Source organism: Gastrolobium bilobum, unplaced genomic scaffold (assembly GCF_033153095.1).
Source record: "Gastrolobium bilobum isolate Gb01-03AN ecotype WA unplaced genomic scaffold, APGP_CSIRO_Gbil_v1 utg32472, whole genome shotgun sequence".
Classification (NCBI taxonomy): Eukaryota; Viridiplantae; Streptophyta; class Magnoliopsida; order Fabales; family Fabaceae; genus Gastrolobium; species Gastrolobium bilobum.
This window is the reverse complement of record NW_026898916.1, coordinates 514722-535439: the sequence shown is the minus strand read 5'-3', so window position 1 is coordinate 535439 and position 20718 is coordinate 514722. Positions and strand designations below refer to the sequence as shown.

Sequence of the window (20718 nt, the reverse complement as noted above, 5' to 3'; positions counted from 1 at the left end):
TGTCATAGGAGGCAGAGTGACGCACGGTCAAATATGATTGCAACTACTTATGGCAACCCATTAATTTATTCAAGGTCAAAGGTCTTGGTGGCGGAGGCTAATGGTGTAATGCTTCATATCATATATATATATATATATATATAACAAGTTGTGTTTGTTTTGATTTGTTATTTGTTTTGATTTTTTATTTATTGTGGTTGGTGAATATGGTGATGGAGGAGGGTGGTGTGTTTCCGATTGAGATAGAGGCGTTGGAGTGTCTGGGTAAAGGGTTTGATCTGACAAGTGATTTTAGATTGAAATTTGGAAAGGGAGATAAGAGGTTGGTGGTTCTTGATGAAGTTAACAAAAGGGACATTATGGTTCCTGGTGGAGTTACCATTCCACATGTTTCCAATGATATTCGTTGTGACAAAGGGGATCGGATTCGCTTCAAATCTGATGTCCTTGAATTCAACCAGGTTTGCTTCTCTCTCAACAAATTCCCCCCCCCCATGTTGTTTTTCTTTACATTGTTCAAAATATTTATAATATTATAAATATATTTCATTGCTGTTTGCATAATTTTAGTTATACTTTTAACATATATATTATATGGTTATATATTATTATTTATATAATGGGTTTTATAAGAGTTACGTTGTAGGAAAAGTGATTGTGTAATGTTATAGAGATTCGTTTCGCGCACCGTAGTTTTTTTTTTTGTTTTTAAGCCTTGTTACATGACTCTTTCTTTCCTTGCAGATGTCTGAGTTGCTTAATCAGAAATCAGCTATACAAGGAAAAATTCCTTCTGGCTATTATAACGCTCTATTTGATTTAAGTGGTGATTGGTTTCGTGATGCTAATGACATCAAATATCTTGCTTTTGATGGTTATTTCATTTCACTGTACTATTTCCACCTAACTGCTTCACACCTGATACTGCAAGAGGAAGTAAAGAAGTCTGTCCCAGCTCAGTGGGATCCAGCTTCATTGTCCAGGTAAGCACAACGCTACAACAATCATTTATAGTAGACGAATGAAAATATCTTTGTATGCTTGGAGTAAAACTAATTTACTTGAGTTTGATTTTTTGCTGGTAATTTTTCCATACCAAGTCATATATACGTATCGTTATAAGTGTAGTCTTAGAATTGTTGCGATATTCAGGTGTGATGAGTCCCACGTTGGTTTATAATGGGTTAAGTTCACTTGGTGTATTTGATCCGCTTAGCTCATTGGTGATAGTCCCCCGCCACGGGCTTCCCCCTGGACCCGCCTGACAGTGGTATCAGAGCCGGATTGTGCTCGAGCTAGCCTGAATATTGGCTAGGAGGCGGGTGGATTACTTTGGGCTTAGGTACTCAGTTGAGGGAGAGCATATCAATTTTGGGTTTCACACTTAAGGGGGAGATTGTTGAGATATTCAAGTGTGATGAATCCCACATTGGTCGGTAATGGGTTAAGTGAAAAGTATATAAGTGGAAGGACCTATAAACCCAATGCCTTAAAGTTTTGGGTTGAGATGTGATATCGGACCCACTTGCTACGATTGATGTAGCTTAGCCCATCGGTGGTTATCCCTACGCCACGGGCTTCCACCGGACCCGCGTGACAAGAATGTGGTAAATTCTCCTCTCCTCAAACCAAAAAAGAAAAACAAGTTTGCACTTCTTTGGTTTTTAATCTCTCATCATTTTAACCATCCTTAAAAAAATTTTGTTTGTTTGGTAATGAAGAACCAATTGATAAAAGAATGTCATATCTTCCTTACCTTCAGGCTTCAGCATAAAGCTCAAATTACCTTTTAGACAGAGTTCTTGTTAGCATACAGTTGATGTAAAATGTTGTGTTCATGCTTGAATGCTTTAGAAGTGAAACAGTCTAGTAGAGTTACTTATGTTGACACCCTTTTAGGATTATGAATCCTGCATGATTTTGGATTAATAAGTATAATGTTGCTGATCAGTTTTGTTAGGCAGGTTCATTCATACATACGGTACGCACATAATAATAGGCATGGCTGTTGGGGGTCAAGATGTAATATGTGTCAAACAAAAACATTCTTCAAAGATTGCCCCTAGTGATCTCAGAAGACATTTAGAGGATCTTGGAGATTTCATGTTTTCAGATTCAAGAAGTCCTTCCTTACCACAGAGAATAACTACAGATGGCAAACAAAAAGTATAGAGCTTTATCTTCTATAATTCTTACATATTTGTTACCTATCTGTTGATGCAATATCTCTCTTCATGTAGGTCCCTGAGGTCTTTAATCGTGTGATGCAATCAAGCACAACGCAGTTCACCAGCATCTCAGAAACATCAAGCAAGGATGTAAGCCATAAAAGGGGAAAATATTTTCAATTTGAGAATTGAAATGAATAAAATTTATAGGCTGTTAAGACCTTCCTTTTATCATGGAACAGGGCCTCACTATTATTTGCTCAAAAAGAGGAGGAGATGTGTTCAAGCAGAGTCATTCAGATTGGCTCCAGACAGTGGCTTCTAATCCTGAAGCAATCATCTTCAAGTTTATTCCTATTTCCTCACTTCTGACAGGAATTCCTGGAAGTGGCTATCTTAGTCATGCAATCAATTTGTATTTGCGCTGTACGTTTTTCTTCTCAGATCTAACAGTAATACTATAATCTACTACTTTTGTGAATCCATGTCCATTTTATACTGTTTCAATGAATAAACTCTATTATGATGTGGCCTCAAATTATCCTTATCTTCATTTTCTATTTTTAGTCCTTTAAGGTACAAAACACTTCATTGATTCACTTGTTCTTTACAGATAAGCCTACTCCTGAAGATTTACAATACTTCTTGGAGTTTCAAATTCCCAGGCAATGGGCACCTATGTTTGGTGAGCTACCTCTGAGGCATCAATGGAAAAAGACCTCTTCCCCTTCCCTGCAATTTAGTTTCATGTGTCCGAAGCTTCATATCAACTCTGCAAAGGTACTGTTAAATAAACCCTCCTATTTCTATTTGAACAAGCAAGTATTGGCAAAATGCATGTGTGGGACTTTATTGGCTCTGACAAAAATTTTCTTCTGTCACTTGTGGTTTGTAATAAATTTTGGTGGGATTATAAATTTAGGGGATTCTTTGACCTACTTTTGTTTCCTATATCCTAACTAGGGATCTAAACAAGCTGGACTTTGGCTTAAATAGGCCAGATCAGTGTGAAATACTTTAAGTTTGACTTAATCTGTTTGACTAGTGTAGTCCCAAAATATAAATCTGCCTTGACCTATATTTAAAAAACAAAAGCATTAGCCTAGGTCTGTTAGCCTGTCTAAGCTTAGTAGGCATTCAATAATTAAAAAAATGATTAAAATAATATTACTTTATTATTTAAAATAATTAAAATAATAATTCTATTAATTTTATTTAAAATAAATAATATAATATAGGCCGGCTTGAAGGAATATAGGCTGACCTGTAGACTTATAGGGCCGACATATAAAAGAAAGCCTATGACTTGCTTTCTAAATAATCTTTTTTAAAAGTCTAAGCCTGTTCTATTTAACTATAGGCAAGCCTATAAATAATATAGGTCAACTTGAAGTAATAGGCCGAGGCTGGCCTGATTTAGGATTACGGCCCCTGTTAGGCCGTCTAGCTCATTTACATCTCTAATCCTAACTACCTTTTTTTTTCAATCCTTAATTTGTTACCGTTCTTGAGTCTTCTTGTCGCACTGTGAAAAGTGGGAATCTGAAATAGATGGTATAAGGTAGGACTAGGATGTAAATCCATACTATTCAAGTATAAGGTAGGAATATAGGCTGGCCTGTAGCCTTATAAGACCGGCATGTAGAAGAAAGTTTATGACCTGCTTTCTATTTGACAGACTGGCGTGCTAGGCAGGCCCTCTTAGGCCATTTGACTCATTTACATCCCTAATCCTAACTATTTTTTTTTTTTTTTTTAATACTTAATCTGTTACCATTCTTTAGTCTTCTCTTCGCACTATGAAAAATGGGAATCTGAAATAGATGGTATAAGGTAGGACTAGGATGTAAATCCATACTATTCAGATAAATATGTCTTGAAGAATTATAAGATTCAGGGGCTGATAAGTCATGGGGATCTGGTTTTTCCATCTACACTTACCTTTTAAATGAAGTGGCAGTGAGCTATATACCAAGAGCGTGAAGTTAGATGTTCTATTTTATTTTAGTGGATCCAAAAATCTAAACCAGGAAGGTCATATAATTACTATAGGTTTATTCTGGAAGCGTTACTTCATTAAATGTGCTCCGTTGTAGAGACTTATCCCTCTTGTTTTATTTTGCTCCACTGATCTTATATCCGCTTTAGATAATATGGTTGACATAATATGTCTATTGTTCAGTTGACATAATATGTCAATTGTTCATCATTTATTCTAATAGTTGACATATAATGTGTCTATTGTTAATCATGGAGTTTTATACAAAATATCAGGTAGTAAGTGAACAAAAACCTGTGGTGGGACTCCGCTTGTACTTGGAGGGCAGGAAATGTGATAGACTTGCAATACATATAAATCATCTTTCAAGCCTCCCAAATACAATGATACTCTCTTCAGGCACCTCAACACTGAGCAAGCCATCAATGTGGAGAGGATCTGATGATAATGAATCCAGTGACCAATTTCTGGAACCAATAAGGTGGAAGAGATTTGCAAATGTGTGCACCTCAGTGGTTAAGCATGACCCTAACTGGTTGCATGAATCATCAAGTGGTGTGTATATTGTAACAGGTGCAAAACTCATTAGCAAAGGGAGTTGGCCAAGGAATGCACTTCATTTGCGTCTTCTCTTTACTCACATACCCAATTGCACTATCAGGAAGTCAGAATGGGCTGCAGCACCAGAGGCTTCAAGAAAATCATCTTTCCTAACAAATCTGAGCACAACTTTTACATTCACACAACAAAGTGTAACTGGTCCTCGGAAGCAGACTCCAACTGAACTTAACTCTGGTGTGTATCCAGATGGTCCACCTGTCCCCGTTCGTTCTAGTAAACTGCTTAAATATGTGGAGACAAGTGAGGTTGTGAGGGGCCCGCATGATGCTCCTGGTCATTGGTTGGTAACAGCTGCTAAGCTTGTCACAGAGGGTGGCAAGATTGGATTACAAGTGAAGTTTGCATTGTTAGATTACTAGTGGTTCCAAGTTACTCCTCTTCTCTGCATATGACTATATGATATGCAGAGAAATATTGGTGGATGTAATTTGTTGTTACTTAAATTATTTTGTTTTTTTGAAACTACAGATAACTTGTACATATGCTTTATGATGGCTTTGATCAGTATATATATATAGTACACAAAATGTGTGGTGGTTGACTTCAGCCAATAGAAAATTAAAAGGTTGCATTTTCGTTTTGATCGACTGGGAAAAATTTGCATGCACTAGGTGCATGTTGTGCCAGAACAAGGAAGCCATAATTGACTTGATTAATTTAGATTTGGGTTGCACCATGCAATGTTAGTCGAACCAACCTTCCTATAACTATATGTCTGTTAGTCAAACCTGATAAATTTATGCATTTAACCATTATTTTAAGGAAATAAAAGAGAGTTAGATGATATATAAGAAGGAAACAATAACCATATCAATCGCGAGCTTACCTGAAATATTAGCTTGGTTGGGGACTTTCTTTCTTTTTCTTTTTTTTGGGAAACAGACTTTCTTTCTTTCTAATGTAATAGGTTTTTCTCGTACCTGCTAGAAATGAATAAGATGACTTTGATGAGTGTATGAGTGATACTACCTCCACAATGTAGTGTAGCACTTAAATCTTTGTCTGCCTTTGATACTGTGTATTTGGGAATACGGGCCTTCAAAAATTTAACTTAATATTTTTTTAGAGTAAAACCTCTTTCACAAAAAATACGATCCTCATTTTCGTCCCTTACAAAAAAAAAATCCATATTAGTCATTTTTAGGGACTAAATTGGATCTTCATTGAATTTCTGAGAGACTATATTTTCAAAGAACTAGAATTGTAGAGGACCAAAAAGTTAAATTAACTTTTTTTTGTAAAGACGAAAGTGGGAATCGTGTTTTTTTATTAGGGACCCAAAATAGACGTTACTCTATTTTTTAAAAATAAATTGTTCTTTCTATTCCTGCTGCATGGCTTGTTTCTGATTCTTGTAATCATTAATTTAGTAATCATGCAACTTTACTTGGAAAGAAAGGAAGGTTAAAGGATGTCCTAAGTTATGTGAAAAGTTTTAGGCTAGAGCCTATAGCGGGACTATTATTAATGGACTAAATTAACCCAGCCACATTAAGTGAATTCAACGTCGTGTCTCAACTTAAAATCTTAAAATATTAGATTCCTAATTTCTTCCATTTATATAAATTTCACTTGGCCCGTTACTAATTAATGCATGACTCTATCAGTATCACATTTGAATATCCTAACAATTAATTTGTCAATCAATGGTTAATAACATTTCACCTCTCAAGGTGAAATCACAAATTAAATAATCCACTTCGCTAAGAAAGGTTGTTGTAGCATCATGACAAAGTTGTTATATACCAAAAGCAGAGAAAGAAGTGAAAACAACAGTAGGTGGCTGTTTGCACCATGCAGGACAGAGAAAAGAACGCGCACAAGGCATCGAAGACTACAGGGCATGCACATAATGATAGTGCAGTGCACACAGGGTACCGTGTATATAATTCCGAAAGATATCTTCTAAAGCACTATATTCAGGAAGCTTACTCAGAAAAGCAATGGTAATATCCGAATGAGGTAGTGCATTATGGAGCAGTCAAAACTGTCATGACCAATGCCCCTCACTCCATGAGCAATCATAGCTAGCATCGTGACATTTCGTTATACCTTACATAATCATGCTCTTAACCACCATGATCATTGTTTCAAAATGAATTGCCATAGACTTAATCAAATACCCTAACAGAAGTGTCTAAGATTGGAAATGAGAAGGTTGATCATTCAATACTTGATCTCATGTTCATTATTGTTTTATCTAAAGTTGGATTATTTGATGATAATTGAAAGAACATTTAGGCGAGCGCAATGAACTAATAATAACTGCTTAACTAAACCTAAGGTAACATCATTTGATTACATATCCAAAACAAGAGGTACATAACTTTTGGAGTAAGACTTTCTGCGATATACTTCGAACTAGATTTTGGTAAAATATAATGGAAAATATTATATTTACAAATTTTTTATTTACAAACTACACTAAGTATGACAAGTCATACTTTAATCAAGAGTGTATGACTGATTATACTTAGTGTAATTTGTAGAAAAAGTGTGTAAACGAATTCTTTCCCAAATATAATATATATAAAAAATATTACTACTCGGATACGAGAGTAGAGTTAGACTATAGGTCTAGATTCAATGTCATAATCATGAGACATTTTCTGCTTTTTCCTTTTTCCTTTTCTGATTTAAGCCGTTAGCAAAGTGCATGTGGTCTTCATATCAGAACAGCTTTTGGACCACCAAAGAATTCACGGACTTTTTGGCTATTTGCTTAAGAAAGCTGGGGCAGTAGTTGAGAATACTTGTTGATTTCAATTTGTTTATCTTTTTCCACGTGGGGTCCATTTCTATCCCATCTCTTCACCCTTTATATTCTAAGGGAAATAGATTCTCTCACGTTAAGGTTTTACATGACCTGTTTATGTGAAATTTTTATATCTATTTCTTTTTTCGTTAATAATAATTGAATCCCACTTATTTAATGCATGTGAAAAAAGAGATAGACACAAATTTTTTACATAACCAGATCATATAAAATTTTAACATGAGAGGATCCGCTCCCTATTCTAATAGATAATAAAATCAACTCTGAGGCATCTTGGGTAAATGCGTGCAACTGACACAGTAAATATTAAAGAGCTTTTTTTTGGTCAGTTCTAGTCATTAAAAAGTGGAAAAGGAGCAATGTGTGTGTGCAACTTGAGAATCTGAGCATGCATGTGCACAATGGTACTAACTGGATTTGATAATCAAGAAGTTGAGTTCCAATCTGTTCCAGAAAGATAACAAATTCAAGAGTAAAAAAAAAAACCCCACTAAATTACTAAAAGTTTGAATCTCATCAAGGTGTCGCCCAATTCTTCTGAATTTCAAAGTAGTAGCTGACATCCAAGTAGCATCTTTTATCGTCATCCACAAACTGAAGCAAGAAAACTGAGTTAGTTCTTCTTATTCATCAAAAAAGTAGTATTCCATCCATAATCAACTTTGTAAGGTTGACTGAATATTTTACCTTAGTTCTTGCCGCATAGGTTCCCCTGACAAACATGCCAGAAGGGGTAGTTTCTTCTTCCAAATCATATGTATATGGTTCCTGCTGGGGGCTAAAAGTTCCCAACATTCTTTTTCTGCTATCCACTGTTACAAGATATTCATGAAAGCCAAGTAACAAAGACAGTCAAAGTAAACACAAATAAGAATCGTGTATTACCTCTAACACCAGTTTTCCAAACAATATTTGTGTATTTGAGACCAGAAACGATGTTGTTGGAGACAGTGAAGGTGAATTTCATGCGACATTGGCTTCCTTCCTTAAGGATGAAGAGACTCTTCTTAGGATCATTATTAAAAGGAATTGGCAATGTGAGGTCGGGCCTGTCTGGGCTTGTAATTGTGAGGCTCAGTATCTTCACTTCTGGGTCTTTACTTTCTTCATTTCAAAACAAAAGAGCTTTCACATTTTCAAGGCTTTAAAAAAAATCAACTAGGAGCAGAAATGAAAAACTTACTGGCACAATATATGTCCAACATTTCTCATTGAAAAAATTTCATCTTCAAAACATTTTGATTCAAAAAGGGTATTCTATCATAAATTTAAAAAGGGCAGGATCAGGAAAAAAAAAAAAAGAGAAAAGAAAAAGGAAGCCATTGAAAGTTTAATAAGTTTGTTTCAGTTAATGTTTCAAAGAAAAATGTTTATCTTGTTAGAAAAAAAACAAACAAAATAGAAAAGCATTACAGTTGTGCTTGGTATAATCAGAACCAATGGGAAGAGAAGAGGACCATGTTCAGCAAGAGCTTTCAATTTCAATAAAGACTAATGTTCCAATCAGGTTAAATATCACATTATCTACAGTGAAATATTATTCCTTATAGAATTTGTCTAGAAGAGGTTAAAAAAAAAATAGAAACTTGAAGAGAAAAAACTAAGAAGTACCTCCAACGGTAGAGATATCAACACTTCCCAGAAGTTGCTCTTTCCATTTTCTCAAACTTTCATCATCCTTTGAAATGCAAAAAGAAAAAGCTTTCATCAAAGGACAGATGCAAAATCAAGGGTGTGAAGAAACATATGAAAAAAGAAGAAGAAAATTATACTCTATCTTTCTCAAGCTGTTCCTTGAGGGAAAATTGAGGACCAAGATCCAATTCCCTGTCAGATTCCAACTTGGAGTCATCATCATCCTCTGGCTCAGTTTCTTCAGCATCATCAGTGTTGGCACCATCACTGTTTTTGAGCTCTTCCTCTAAATGAGGGTTGAATGAAACATCCTTGGTTGTGGAGGAGACAGCTCTCACAGCAGCAGACATTTTCAACCTCGGAATCAGAAACCAACCAACAAGAGAATGTGTGAACCCTGAAACAAAAAATAAAAAAATATATATGCTGTTTCAAAGTTGGTTGGTAACTAGTGCTAAATTTAGAGCTGTATTTGCTAAACTTTAGGAGGATAATTTGGTTTGCCAATGGAAATGAGAGTGACTGGTTGAGACTTTGAGACGTACCTATAAATCTAATTACTATTACAATTATAATTGCTCAAAAGTTGGATTTAAGGAGGGCACTAATGGCGAATGTGGGCCTGCAAATATAATGGTATGCATAAGCAGTTAAAATAGAAACCGCTGATGGTGGAGATGGTCAATTTCAAAGAATAAGGATTCCTTCTTGCAAATCATTATCTCATTTTATACGAGATAACTATTTTACGTTGTTCTCACATTAAAAATTGTGTCATCATTGGTGGGCTCCATCGAATCATGTGTCTATAGTAAGAGATAACTATTTCAACATGAGAAAATAGAATCCCTTACTTCTTACGGAGAATAAATGAGGAGAGAGAAAAATAAATGAAGTGAGAGAAAAAATTTGTCATGGAACCCACGTCTGAATATGTGTGTAAAAATATTTTGATCTCTTATGTAAAAGAAAAGACATTAACCCCTTCTTTTATTTCTTTCTAGGGTCCTTTTTTTTATCCCACTCCAAAAAAAATCTTTTTCATATACTAAAACAAAAAAATCTTATTTTTACATCAATTATAATGTATTTCGAGAAATACGTAATTATGATATAAACATTATTTTTTTTCTTTTCACGTAAGCTGATAACATCTTAGGAGAGAAAAAAATAACAATTTTAATATTTTTCAGTAGATTTCTTTTATTTTTTTATGTTGTGCATCTTTTACATTATGTAAATAATACTGTTTTTTTTTTTTTTTCTTAGGTCAGCTGCTCATTAATCACATTTATATAGAATGATGGTGTCATGTGAACGACTTCTTCTTCTTCTGTCAACGTAGGGGCTTAAGCCTAAATTGGAACAGCAAACTAATAATACTACACATTAGAACCTGAATCCATGATTTGCCCCAAGACAAGTGCGTTTAAAATCTGATTTATAAATAGAAATATGAAAACAAAAATATTTGATTTTTTTTCTTATTTTCAAAGATTTCAAGCTTAGTATTTAGGGTTTGCTAATGGGAACAATAGTGTTTGCAAATGAGTCGCAGCCTAATAGTAAAAGAGAATATAAGTCTCATTTACTGTTCACAAGAGTTAAATAAACAATGAGTTTATAAGAGTTATGTTGTAGAAAAAATGATTGTGTGATGTTACTGAGATTCCTTTTCTGTGTCTTAATTTTTTATTTTTGCTTCAAAAAATACGGACTCCACAAAATATTATGTGTATAGGAAACTTTATCATGCCAATAGTACAAACGAAAATCCCATAAACAATTTATATAATTTTAAACATCACTGAGTAATATTGGATTAAGAAAAAAAAAAAAAAAAAAAGAAGCTTGCATTTGAACTTTACCCAAAGAAATATGTTTTCAATGTGCAACCTACTCATTATCGAATAACCTATGTTTACGGTTAAGGATAGATAAATGGATGAAGCAAAACCTGGTTAACTTAGACATTGCAATACAAGAATGTTGTTATCGAAATTCGAATTATTATTATTATTTCTCTCTGAATGTAAAAATCCTCTTTGTTCTTCTAATTAAAAAGGAAAAGAAAGAAAAAAGAAAAAGAAAATTCAGTTTCTAACAAGTAACATGGCAGCGTGTGTTGTGCTCTCTACCTCATTCTCTTGCAGCTATCGTCCATCCCTTTCCGCCTCGTCTTGTTCGAATTCAATCTCCAAACGTAAAGCGAGTCCGCAATGTTTCTCGAACTTTCCTTTTTCAAATTCGAAACCACTCTTTTCTTCTCGCAAGTTAGTTGCACACACATCTATTCGAGAAGACGCAGACAGAGAAAGAGGCGCTGACGACGAAGATTCGAGTTTCGTAGGCGAAGACTCCGCGGCTTTCGATTTCGCTGAACAGAAAATATCTTCATGGATCTACTTCACCGCCATTTTAGGAGTGGTGTTGTTTGTTCTCAACGTGGCATGGATTGATAATTCCACTGGCTTCGGCAAAGCTCTTGTTGATGCTGTTTCAGGGATTTCCGATTCTCATGAGGTCTTATTTTCATTTCTTCCAAATAATTTAAACCTAATCTGTTAATTTCAACGTTTTTTGGTCCAAATAATTTCAACCTAATCTGTGGCTTCTATTTCTTTGAATGAGGTGACTTGGTGTTGTTACAAATTCTAGTGTTCTGTGAACAATAAGGTCTTGAGATCATCATGAAGGTGTTTGCTTTGTAATTACGCATCCTCTAACATAGTTCATATGTAGATTTTCGGTAGGGATGTGCATGAACCGAATTTTTTGAAAAATCTAATCAAATTGGTTTAAATGGTTCAGTCCGATTTAAATGGTTTGGTTCGAAACTGGTTCGTTTCGGTTCGAAACTGGTTTGTTTCGGTTCGAAACTGGTTCGTTTCGGTTCAAAACTGGTTCGGGTCGACTCTATTTTAAAAAGAAAAAAATTTTAAAAAATAAAATTATACAAATCAATTTGGTTCGGTTAAAAAACGGTTCGGTGTTCAGTTCAAAATGGTTAGTTTCTTAAACTGGTTCTAAAATCCGGTTCAGTTCATGAAATGGTTCTTTAAAAACCGGTTCGGTTCATGAACTGGATTTTAAAAATCGGTTATTTTAAGGGCGGATCGATTTGGTTCATGGTTCTGTTCAGTTTTTTAGTTATTTTGCACATTTTAAATCTTCGGTTTTCTTTTAGCAGTATCTGTTGATTAGTTGTTTGTGTTGTCATTCATGAACTGAACTCTTCAAAAGCTGCAATAGTCTTTGATTCGTAACTTAAACTTACCCTTGGCATGTTATTCTGCAGGTGGTAATGTTGATCCTAATTCTCATATTTGCCGGTGTCCACAGTGGCTTGGCTAGCCTCCGTGACACTGGTGAGAAACTCATTGGAGAAAGAGCTTACCGTGTTCTTTTTGCAGGGACATCACTACCTTTGGCTGTCAGTACTGTTGTGAGTTTCTACTCTGTATCCTATCCCCCAATAACTCATAATTGTCCATATCTCTTCTCCTATACAAGCAAGTGGTTTGTTTGTTTTGGATCCCTAGCATTTTGTTGTGACTAGTGGAAGACAGGAAGTTGATTCAAACTAACTTGGCATCATGATGCAGGTGTATTTTATTAACCACAGATATGATGGACTTCAACTCTGGCAGATCCAGAATGCTCCTGGGATTCATCAACTTGTGTGGCTTTCTAATTTCATCTCTTTCTTTTTTCTATATCCTTCAACCTTTAATCTTTTAGAGGTTGCAGCAGTTGACAAGCCTAAATTGCATCTATGGGAAACTGGGATCATAAGAATAACCAGGCATCCTCAGGTATAAATCCAATGCTCTAAGTACATATAGCATGACACTGATGAATTCGCGGATCTTCATAATTTTTGTGGTCTTCATAATAACTTGGACCGAAAAATAATCTGTTTATAATGCAAGTTCTTTGTTTTTTATTTCTGAGTAATAAGTCTTTTTTTTTTTTGATGCATAAGCTAACATGGTTGGAACTGTAATACCTTACTGTCTATAGATTAAGAGTAATGTCATATCCTCCTAATACATGATAAATAAAGTATTAAATGAAAAAGAAGATGCATTTAGTATCGAGGAAACATAAAAACCATTCAATACTTTCTTCATTTTGTAATTAGGAGGTTTGATTTAGAGTATAGAGAAGTATTCATATATTAGTATTAGGGACCGTCAAGATTTTGACCACTTGACTATTCCTGAGAAGATCTTTTCTTTTATCTTGACATGTGGCAATCAAAAACATGAAAATATTTTTTTGGTGCTTGGAGAAATTCTTATTTTGTGCACTCTAAACTTCATCCCCCATTTGCACTCAGACACATTTCTTGCACTTGGCTTCACTTGCTCTTGAGTGAAGGATTTGTTTTGCTCTCCAGATGGTTGGGCAGGTTATCTGGTGTCTTGCTCATACGGTTTGGATTGGAAATTCTGTGGCTGTTGCAGCTTCATTTGGCTTAATTGCGCATCATCTATTTGGTGTCTGGAATGGAGACAGGCGACTGGCTATAAGATATGGGAAAAATTTTGATTTAGTTAAGGGTCGAACAAGTATAGTCCCTTTTGCAGCAATTATTGATGGCCGACAGAGGTTACCTAAAAATTTCTACAAGGAGTTTATTCGACTGCCATACTTGACAGTTACTGCAGTAACATTAGGAGCTTACTTTGCACACCCTCTTATGCAGGCTGCTAGTTTCAAGCTTCATTGGTAGGTGAAACACATCCTGTCGTTTTTATGTAAAATCTATGTCAAGGAGCGAAAGGATAATGCCATATGCTGTAGTATGCATCTATAGACTATAGACGGAGATGAGACATCAACAAAGAAAAGAAAATAGAAACAAGTGAAAGAAAATTGAAAAACTGATAGTGGCCGTGCACATCCAAAACCTTGTCTCTCTTAGGTTTGTGGCCCAGAAACAGTGGATACGTTACATTAAAAAAGCAACTATAACAGCTGTAAACTTTATGACTCCCCCACATCATATTCTTCCTTTCTAAGGAGCAAATTGTACATATTGTGAGCAATGCTTATTGCAGACTAATAGTGATCGGAACACATATTTCTAAAGTCGGAATGCAGTCCAGCAAATAAAAAACAAGGGACGTATCATGCTTTATGAGTTTCCTACATTTGTATCCACCTTTGTTTACTTCTTATTTGTATCAGGTACAGTTGGGGACTTGCCTCCCAGGTTGCTATTTAGTGTTTATTTATTTATTCTAGCAACATATTTGGGTTGTCAGATTAAAAATGTATTCACATTAGATGTGAGAAAAAAATTATTCAATAATTGATCGTCTATACTATTCTCAAGGGATTACCTAGTTTGGTCATATTTCGCTTATATACAAAATATTAATATAATTTATTCGAAATAATTACAAAAGAAAGGATAAAATTGTAAAATAACTATATATATATATTTTTTCAAATTATTAATTCTTTACATAATTAAATAAATAAGTTCAAGAGTTAAGTTGAAAATGAATCATCTCATGTGTTATTTAACATAATCATATTATATAAGATGATCTTAATCATCACTGAACAAATCAACTGTAATGATTTTATAACTTTCTATCACAATATTTTTTATCTCTTATATCTTATTATCATTGATTCGTCCATGTATAATTAGAATTTTCTCACATAAAATCATCATGTCAAATAAAACATAAAGGATTTATTTCAAGTATTCTATTCTTTTCAAATTGTTAATTATTTGGATAACTGACTTGTTGGAAATGTTACTAAAAAAAGATTTTGAAATTTTTTATATTGTGATTAAAGCACTTTGGGGCTAGTGGTGAAAATTTTCTCCCTTCAAGCCACAAAGAGATTAATTTCATCTTACGAAATGAAGACACTCTGAGTTTACTAAAACAAAAACAAAAAAAAGTAATTGAAAGTTGAGGGGGTATCTTACTGTAAGAGTTCAATCATTTCAGTTTAATACAGTTTATTTAAAGCTAAAGGGGAAAGATCAAAGAAATTATTCTATACATATTATAATAACATAAGATCAAGATTCAGTTCTTCTCAGAACTCTAGAGATCGTGACACCTTTTTTTCTTCATTATATAGTAAGATACAATGACAAATATATGAATTAGATTAAAAAACTGCACAACTGCACATGTTGGAATTTGTTCCAAACGGTAGAGGATACAGTTCCTAAAACTTATGTTCAGTTTATCTAGTTGGCTATTTAAATATCTACATTAAGGGAAGATACATAGAACTAAAACCTAGAATTATTCTCTCCAAATTTTATCCAACATAAGGTTGGATTCTTTAGAGGATAACAAAAAGTCATCTTCAATAAAACATCATAGATTGAATAAAATAATCAATGAGTTAAGGCATCGGAGAGAGCTTTAGCGATAGGACAATGTTCTTTATTATGTTTTTTTTTTTTTGGTAAACACTTTATTATGGTTTTAAAAAAAATATAGAGATATGTTACCAACTTCATATAACTATTGTGTTAAGTACTGTAAGATGTGTTAATTAGTTTAATTCAATTGGAAATAGATTTTATACTTTGGTAAAATGTGCATAAATTTACAAAAATAATTTCATTTGAGATTTTCAATTTAAATATGTGAAAATGTTATTATCTAATTTATATTTAAAAAATTGCGACCAACCATTCGCGAATTTGCAATCAATTAATACAATTTCACGCAAGCACATACGTTTTTTTTTTTTTTTTTTTTAATATACGATATATTGTTGACCATATATACAAGAATAATTTGTAAAAATTGAAATTCCAGTCCCATTTCCTTTTCTTTTTTTTACAGGAAATTCCATTCTCATTTCCCGTTTCCTTTTTTAAATAGGAAACTCCACTCTTATTTGTTAGATTTAAGCACGAGATACCATATGTGTTTAATCACCTTTTTAATGATTCCATATCTTTCGGCAGTATGCATAAATTTGAAATTTAAATTTCTTGACCTCATTGTGTATATGCAACCATACCAATTGCTCTCTCCCTTTGTTTTGTCTTCTTTAATGTTTCTACATGTAGATAAGTTATTTACATTTACTCTCAAAACGACGTCATTTTAGAATGAAAAATTAAAAAAATATAATAAAAAAGACTATTATAACCTTAAAATAAATTATAATTACAAAAATACATTGATTTTCTTCTCAAAACGACGCTGTTTTGAGCTTAATATAGATAAATTATTTACTCTAGAAAAAACCAACCCTTTTAAAATTTCATTAACGGGATTATTTGCGTTTATCATTTGGCAACAGCCCTCTTTGTTTGCATTGATTGGAGAATACGTGTGCCCTCAATTAGGCAGAATCTGGAATTTTGTATTCAGTTCCATTTAATGTTTGTAGAATATTGGAATGGAATAAATCTTGTAAAGACATACAAGCAAAGTTCAGGGATCCTCCAAAGAACCTCAGATAAGTTCGAATCAAAGCATAAGTACGATAAGCAAGATATCTAAATCCAAATCCAATATTAATATTTTGCATAAACAAATTGATATGAAGTTATATATGAGGCTCATCTAGTATAAAGTTCAATAAGGGGCAATAAATATAAAAATCTAATATAATCAAAGAAAAATATTAATTTAAGATATTAATCCTAATACGATAACATTGAATTTGGGTTTGAGCTTTTAGAAGAGGCATAAAGGTCCATATCACCAATACTCATAGATAAACCCTATAAATAAGAGATAAAATCTACATATATATTCATTCTCTCTCTATTTACTGCATGTTATGTTTATCATTCTGCACACATACTATCCCTTTGACAAAAATCATTCTTATTTGTATACAGTGATCTGTCATACCCAAAGCTATCTAATTCATAGATATTTGAGAGAGCATCTAGATTCAAGGTAAATTCACTAGCCTTTTTGGCTAGACATATTTGTCCCCTAGGACAGAACACCAATTATACAATTTTTTTTTTGTAGGTAACAAATTATAGTTTATATATTTACTTTGCCATAAATATTCCATGTAAAATTAAATAATCAACATGCGCTAAAAGGAAAGAAAACAAAAACGGATACAAATTTAAATGAGTAATAATAGGGGTGTAAATGGGCTAGGTTGGCCTACAGGAGCCTACGACTTAGCCTATATTAGGCCAGGCTTGACCTATTATAAATAATAAAATAGAACATGCCTAGACTTTTAAAAACACTTATTTAGAAAATAGGTCATAAGCTATTTTGTACATGTCGGGCCTATAAACCTACAGGCCGGCTTATATCATATTATTTATTTGAAATATAATAAATAAAATTATTATTTTAATAATTTTGAATAATAAAATAATATTATTTTAGTTATTCTTTTAATTGTTGAATGTTTAATAGGCTTAAACAGGCTAACAGGCCTAGGTCAAGGCTTTTCTTTTTTAAATACTGGTCAGGTTAGACTTTAATTTGGGGCCTACACAGGCTAATAGGTTAAGTCATACACAATATTTTTTACACAGACCTGACTTATTTAAATCAAAACCTAACCTAACATAACCTATTTACATCCCTAAGTAATAATAACGTTCACATGCTATTCTCAAAATTTTCTGTTAACAATTTAAGTCTTGCAATTTTTTATAAGATCTTACATATATTTTATAAACTTGAGCATAATTCTTTCACAGATAGTTTCTTCAGAAACTTTACATAACTAATGTTAGGTTGCTTTCCACGTTAAAATTATTGTTACATAATGACACAAGGCATAATATTATATAATTTTGAGAATAATTCTTTCACAAAAACTGCACAATACTAAAGCGGGTAGCCATAATGATCTATATAGTCGAAGTGAGTTATTTTTATTCCTGGAATCATAGTCATAGAGATTCATCTAACAATACATGATTTTAGTGGTACATATATGTTGAATCATTCCAAGTGCCTCAAGTTGAGTGGCGTGATTGAAAACTTTTCAGTAGTAACTTCGAGGAAGAAATGGTGCCTATCACCCCAAGAACAAACCCGAATGTTATGAGACACAGGTTTAGGACTAAGAGAGGCTTTGGAATTTGACCCCAACAAATCTTCAAGTAGAAAACACATGGCAAGATCAAAACAATGGATACAGTAACCAAGGAACCAGTGAGGCTGAGTACATGCTCAAAATATGGCACTGACAGAGCAAGGCCAAGTATGACCAAAAGAAAAATTGAACCTATGCAGCCCCTAATTACCATTTTTGTCCTGCTACTCATTGAACTTGGAAGCTTATGCTCCAGCTGAATTGCAAATGGTGCAAATTCAAGAGCATATTTTGTCATAGGAGTCAAAACGGTTGCCCACAGAGCAATCTTTGTTACAATTTCCTTTGGTGGCATGCTTAGAGTTATCTGAGAGTAGACATCATTCCCAAACATTTTTGCACCCATGAAACCCAATGTTGTATAAAGTCCTGTAACTATTGTGAAGCTCACAATAGACACCTGAAACAGAATATTTGATTAATAAAAGCTTTAACATTTTATTCTTTATATATATTATATAGAAAAAATATTTCTGCCATTGTTGTTGCAAAAAAAATTATCTACCACACGAATAAATTTTTAGTGCAACAGTTGCACTGAAGACTCTGTACAATCGATCAATAAAAGCATCACATATCAGTCGATATTCTCTCTCCTCTAATGTGTGTTGGCTGATGTGTGATGCTCTCATTAGTCGGTTGCACTGAATTTTGGTGCAACTGTTGCACCAAAAATTTATTCCTACCACACATTATGTAATGTAACTTTTGAAATAAACACTATTTTTGTTTAAATTTCAAAAGTTATATCATGTACTGCCTAAAGTACATAGTGTGTGACAGATAACTTTTATCCACCGCATAAAAAAAGTTAAATCCATATTATATATGTAGTTAACTATATATACCTTGGTAAACTTTGAGGGGTCTTTCATGGCTTTATATAAATCAGGGAAAACAATATGTCCTCCATAGCCGAAGACATAAAGACCAGATACTGATGGAATATTATGGAGCTGGAGGAGAGGTATGCTATGATTAGCTTGGACACCTCCAAAAATTGCAGTGGCTGCTACAGATACAAAAATGAGTAGAGACATGAGAATGCCAACAGTTGAAAGGAAAGAAATGGAAGAAAGATCTCTGATCCACAAACTAGGCAGGGAAATCAACACTGCCACCATGGTAAGGAGTTGGGATGTAGAAAATTTAGCCAAGTGCATGTTCACATGCGTCCCTAAAAAGACTGTGATCAAGTTGTCGTGTAATGAGATGGTGTAGGAAACAAGGGCCATAAAGATTTCCAAGTAGATGAATGTTGCAGCTAGGAATCTTCCTTTTGCTCCAAATGCATGATTCCCAATATCCACATAACTTGTCAACTTTGGATTCCTTTCAAGGCATTTTCCAAGTATATGAGAAGTATAAGCACACATCCCCCCAAGTCCAATAAGCAAGAATGCAGATGCCCAACCTCCTTTTTCTATAGCATATGGAGTTGACAATTGCCCCAAACCTGAAAGATATATATAATACCATGTTCAATGTTAGTTCAATAAATAAAAAATGGGAAGAAATCCGTTTATAAACATTTTTTACAAATTACACTAAGTCTGACCGGTTATACACTCCGGTCAGACATAAGGTAGTTTGTAAGAGTCTGTAAACAAAAAGTTTATAAATATAACTTTCCACATAAAAAATATGGAATTAAATAATTTGAAGGGCACGTTCAAAAAATCATATATATCTATGTGAAATAGTGCGCAAGCAATAATATGTGAAATTTACCTATGAGCATCCCCACCATGTTGATGACAGCATGAGCAAAAGAACTATTGGCGTTAGCATCATGCTTGGCACCTTCTGCAGCAGTACTCTTTATATCCTCAACATTGATGTGGTCACAATTGTGTTGTTTGTTTTCCTCTAAGCAAACATTGCACTTTGCCCACTGCACAGGTAAAACAACCAAGTTTTCACCATGCACTGACACAGTACTATCAACTTCACTCTTGTGCTTGATACAATTCCATTGAAGGCTTAGGCTTTTCCTTAACGACTTCAACATCTTGCCCCACATATTAATAAAGTTACTATAAATTAAGAGGAAACTGAGGAGAAAATGTAAACCGAAGAAAGCACCAACAGTTATAGAAGGCACTCAAGTAAGGTCTCTTGCTGAAACATGCTAACCAAATGGCATGCAAAACATGCATTTATAGCTGGAAAAAGAATTTGATTGCGTTTAGATGACATCAGCCACCGCGAGATTCTGATGATGATGGAACTGATTGTCTAAGAATCAAATTGAAAAACGCAATGCTAACTTAATTTAAAGAATGATAAAGTATTATGGACTATAGCTCATATTTCACATTCAGATGATTTTAGTGTTCTCGGGACCACGGAGGCCTGGTATTGTTGAGTGTAGCTTATATTTCGCATTCAAATGATAATTCTAATGTTCTCGACAGGGACCAAGGAAACCT

The 20718-nt window shown here is 33.9% G+C and overlaps 4 protein-coding genes across 5 annotated transcripts; 2 read left to right on the top strand and 2 right to left on the bottom strand.

Annotated features, from left to right (window-relative positions):
• The first annotated feature begins 206 nt into the window (after nucleotides 1-206).
• Nucleotides 207-5157, top strand: LOC133285519 (MACPF domain-containing protein At1g14780-like). Its single transcript, XM_061482762.1, has 7 exons — nucleotides 207-461; nucleotides 745-983; nucleotides 1965-2166; nucleotides 2241-2318; nucleotides 2411-2594; nucleotides 2782-2948; nucleotides 4443-5157. Exons 1-7 carry the CDS (start codon nucleotides 207-209, stop codon nucleotides 5145-5147), a joined length of 1830 nt encoding a protein of 609 aa, XP_061338746.1. The 3' UTR covers nucleotides 5148-5157.
• Nucleotides 5158-7963: 2806 nt separating this feature from the next.
• On the bottom strand, nucleotides 7964-9663 carry LOC133285503 (rho GDP-dissociation inhibitor 1-like). Its single transcript, XM_061482744.1, has 5 exons — nucleotides 9337-9663; nucleotides 9176-9242; nucleotides 8450-8668; nucleotides 8252-8376; nucleotides 7964-8158 (listed from the first exon to the last, which is right to left on the bottom strand). The coding sequence occupies exons 1-5, from the start codon at nucleotides 9547-9549 to the stop codon at nucleotides 8081-8083; spliced, it is 702 nt and encodes a 233-aa protein (XP_061338728.1). The 5' UTR covers nucleotides 9550-9663; the 3' UTR covers nucleotides 7964-8080.
• A 1616-nt stretch (nucleotides 9664-11279) lies between these two features.
• On the top strand, nucleotides 11280-14468 carry LOC133285491 (15-cis-zeta-carotene isomerase, chloroplastic-like). 2 transcript variants are annotated; one of them, XM_061482730.1, is made up of 5 exons: nucleotides 11280-11722; nucleotides 12498-12644; nucleotides 12805-13014; nucleotides 13602-13813; nucleotides 13911-14468. In XM_061482730.1, exons 1-5 carry the CDS (start codon nucleotides 11312-11314, stop codon nucleotides 13939-13941), a joined length of 1011 nt encoding a protein of 336 aa, XP_061338714.1. In that variant the 5' UTR covers nucleotides 11280-11311; the 3' UTR covers nucleotides 13942-14468. The 2 variants fall into 2 exon arrangements, with proteins under 2 accessions (XP_061338714.1, XP_061338713.1); XM_061482729.1 differs by having other exon boundaries at nucleotides 13602-14468.
• Nucleotides 14469-18128: 3660 nt separating this feature from the next.
• Nucleotides 18129-20297, bottom strand: LOC133285459 (amino acid transporter AVT1H). The gene is made up of 3 exons (XM_061482691.1): nucleotides 20018-20297; nucleotides 19135-19742; nucleotides 18129-18686 (listed from the first exon to the last, which is right to left on the bottom strand). Exons 1-3 carry the CDS (start codon nucleotides 20295-20297, stop codon nucleotides 18147-18149), a joined length of 1428 nt encoding a protein of 475 aa, XP_061338675.1. The 3' UTR covers nucleotides 18129-18146.
• Nucleotides 20298-20718: the final 421 nt, after the last annotated feature.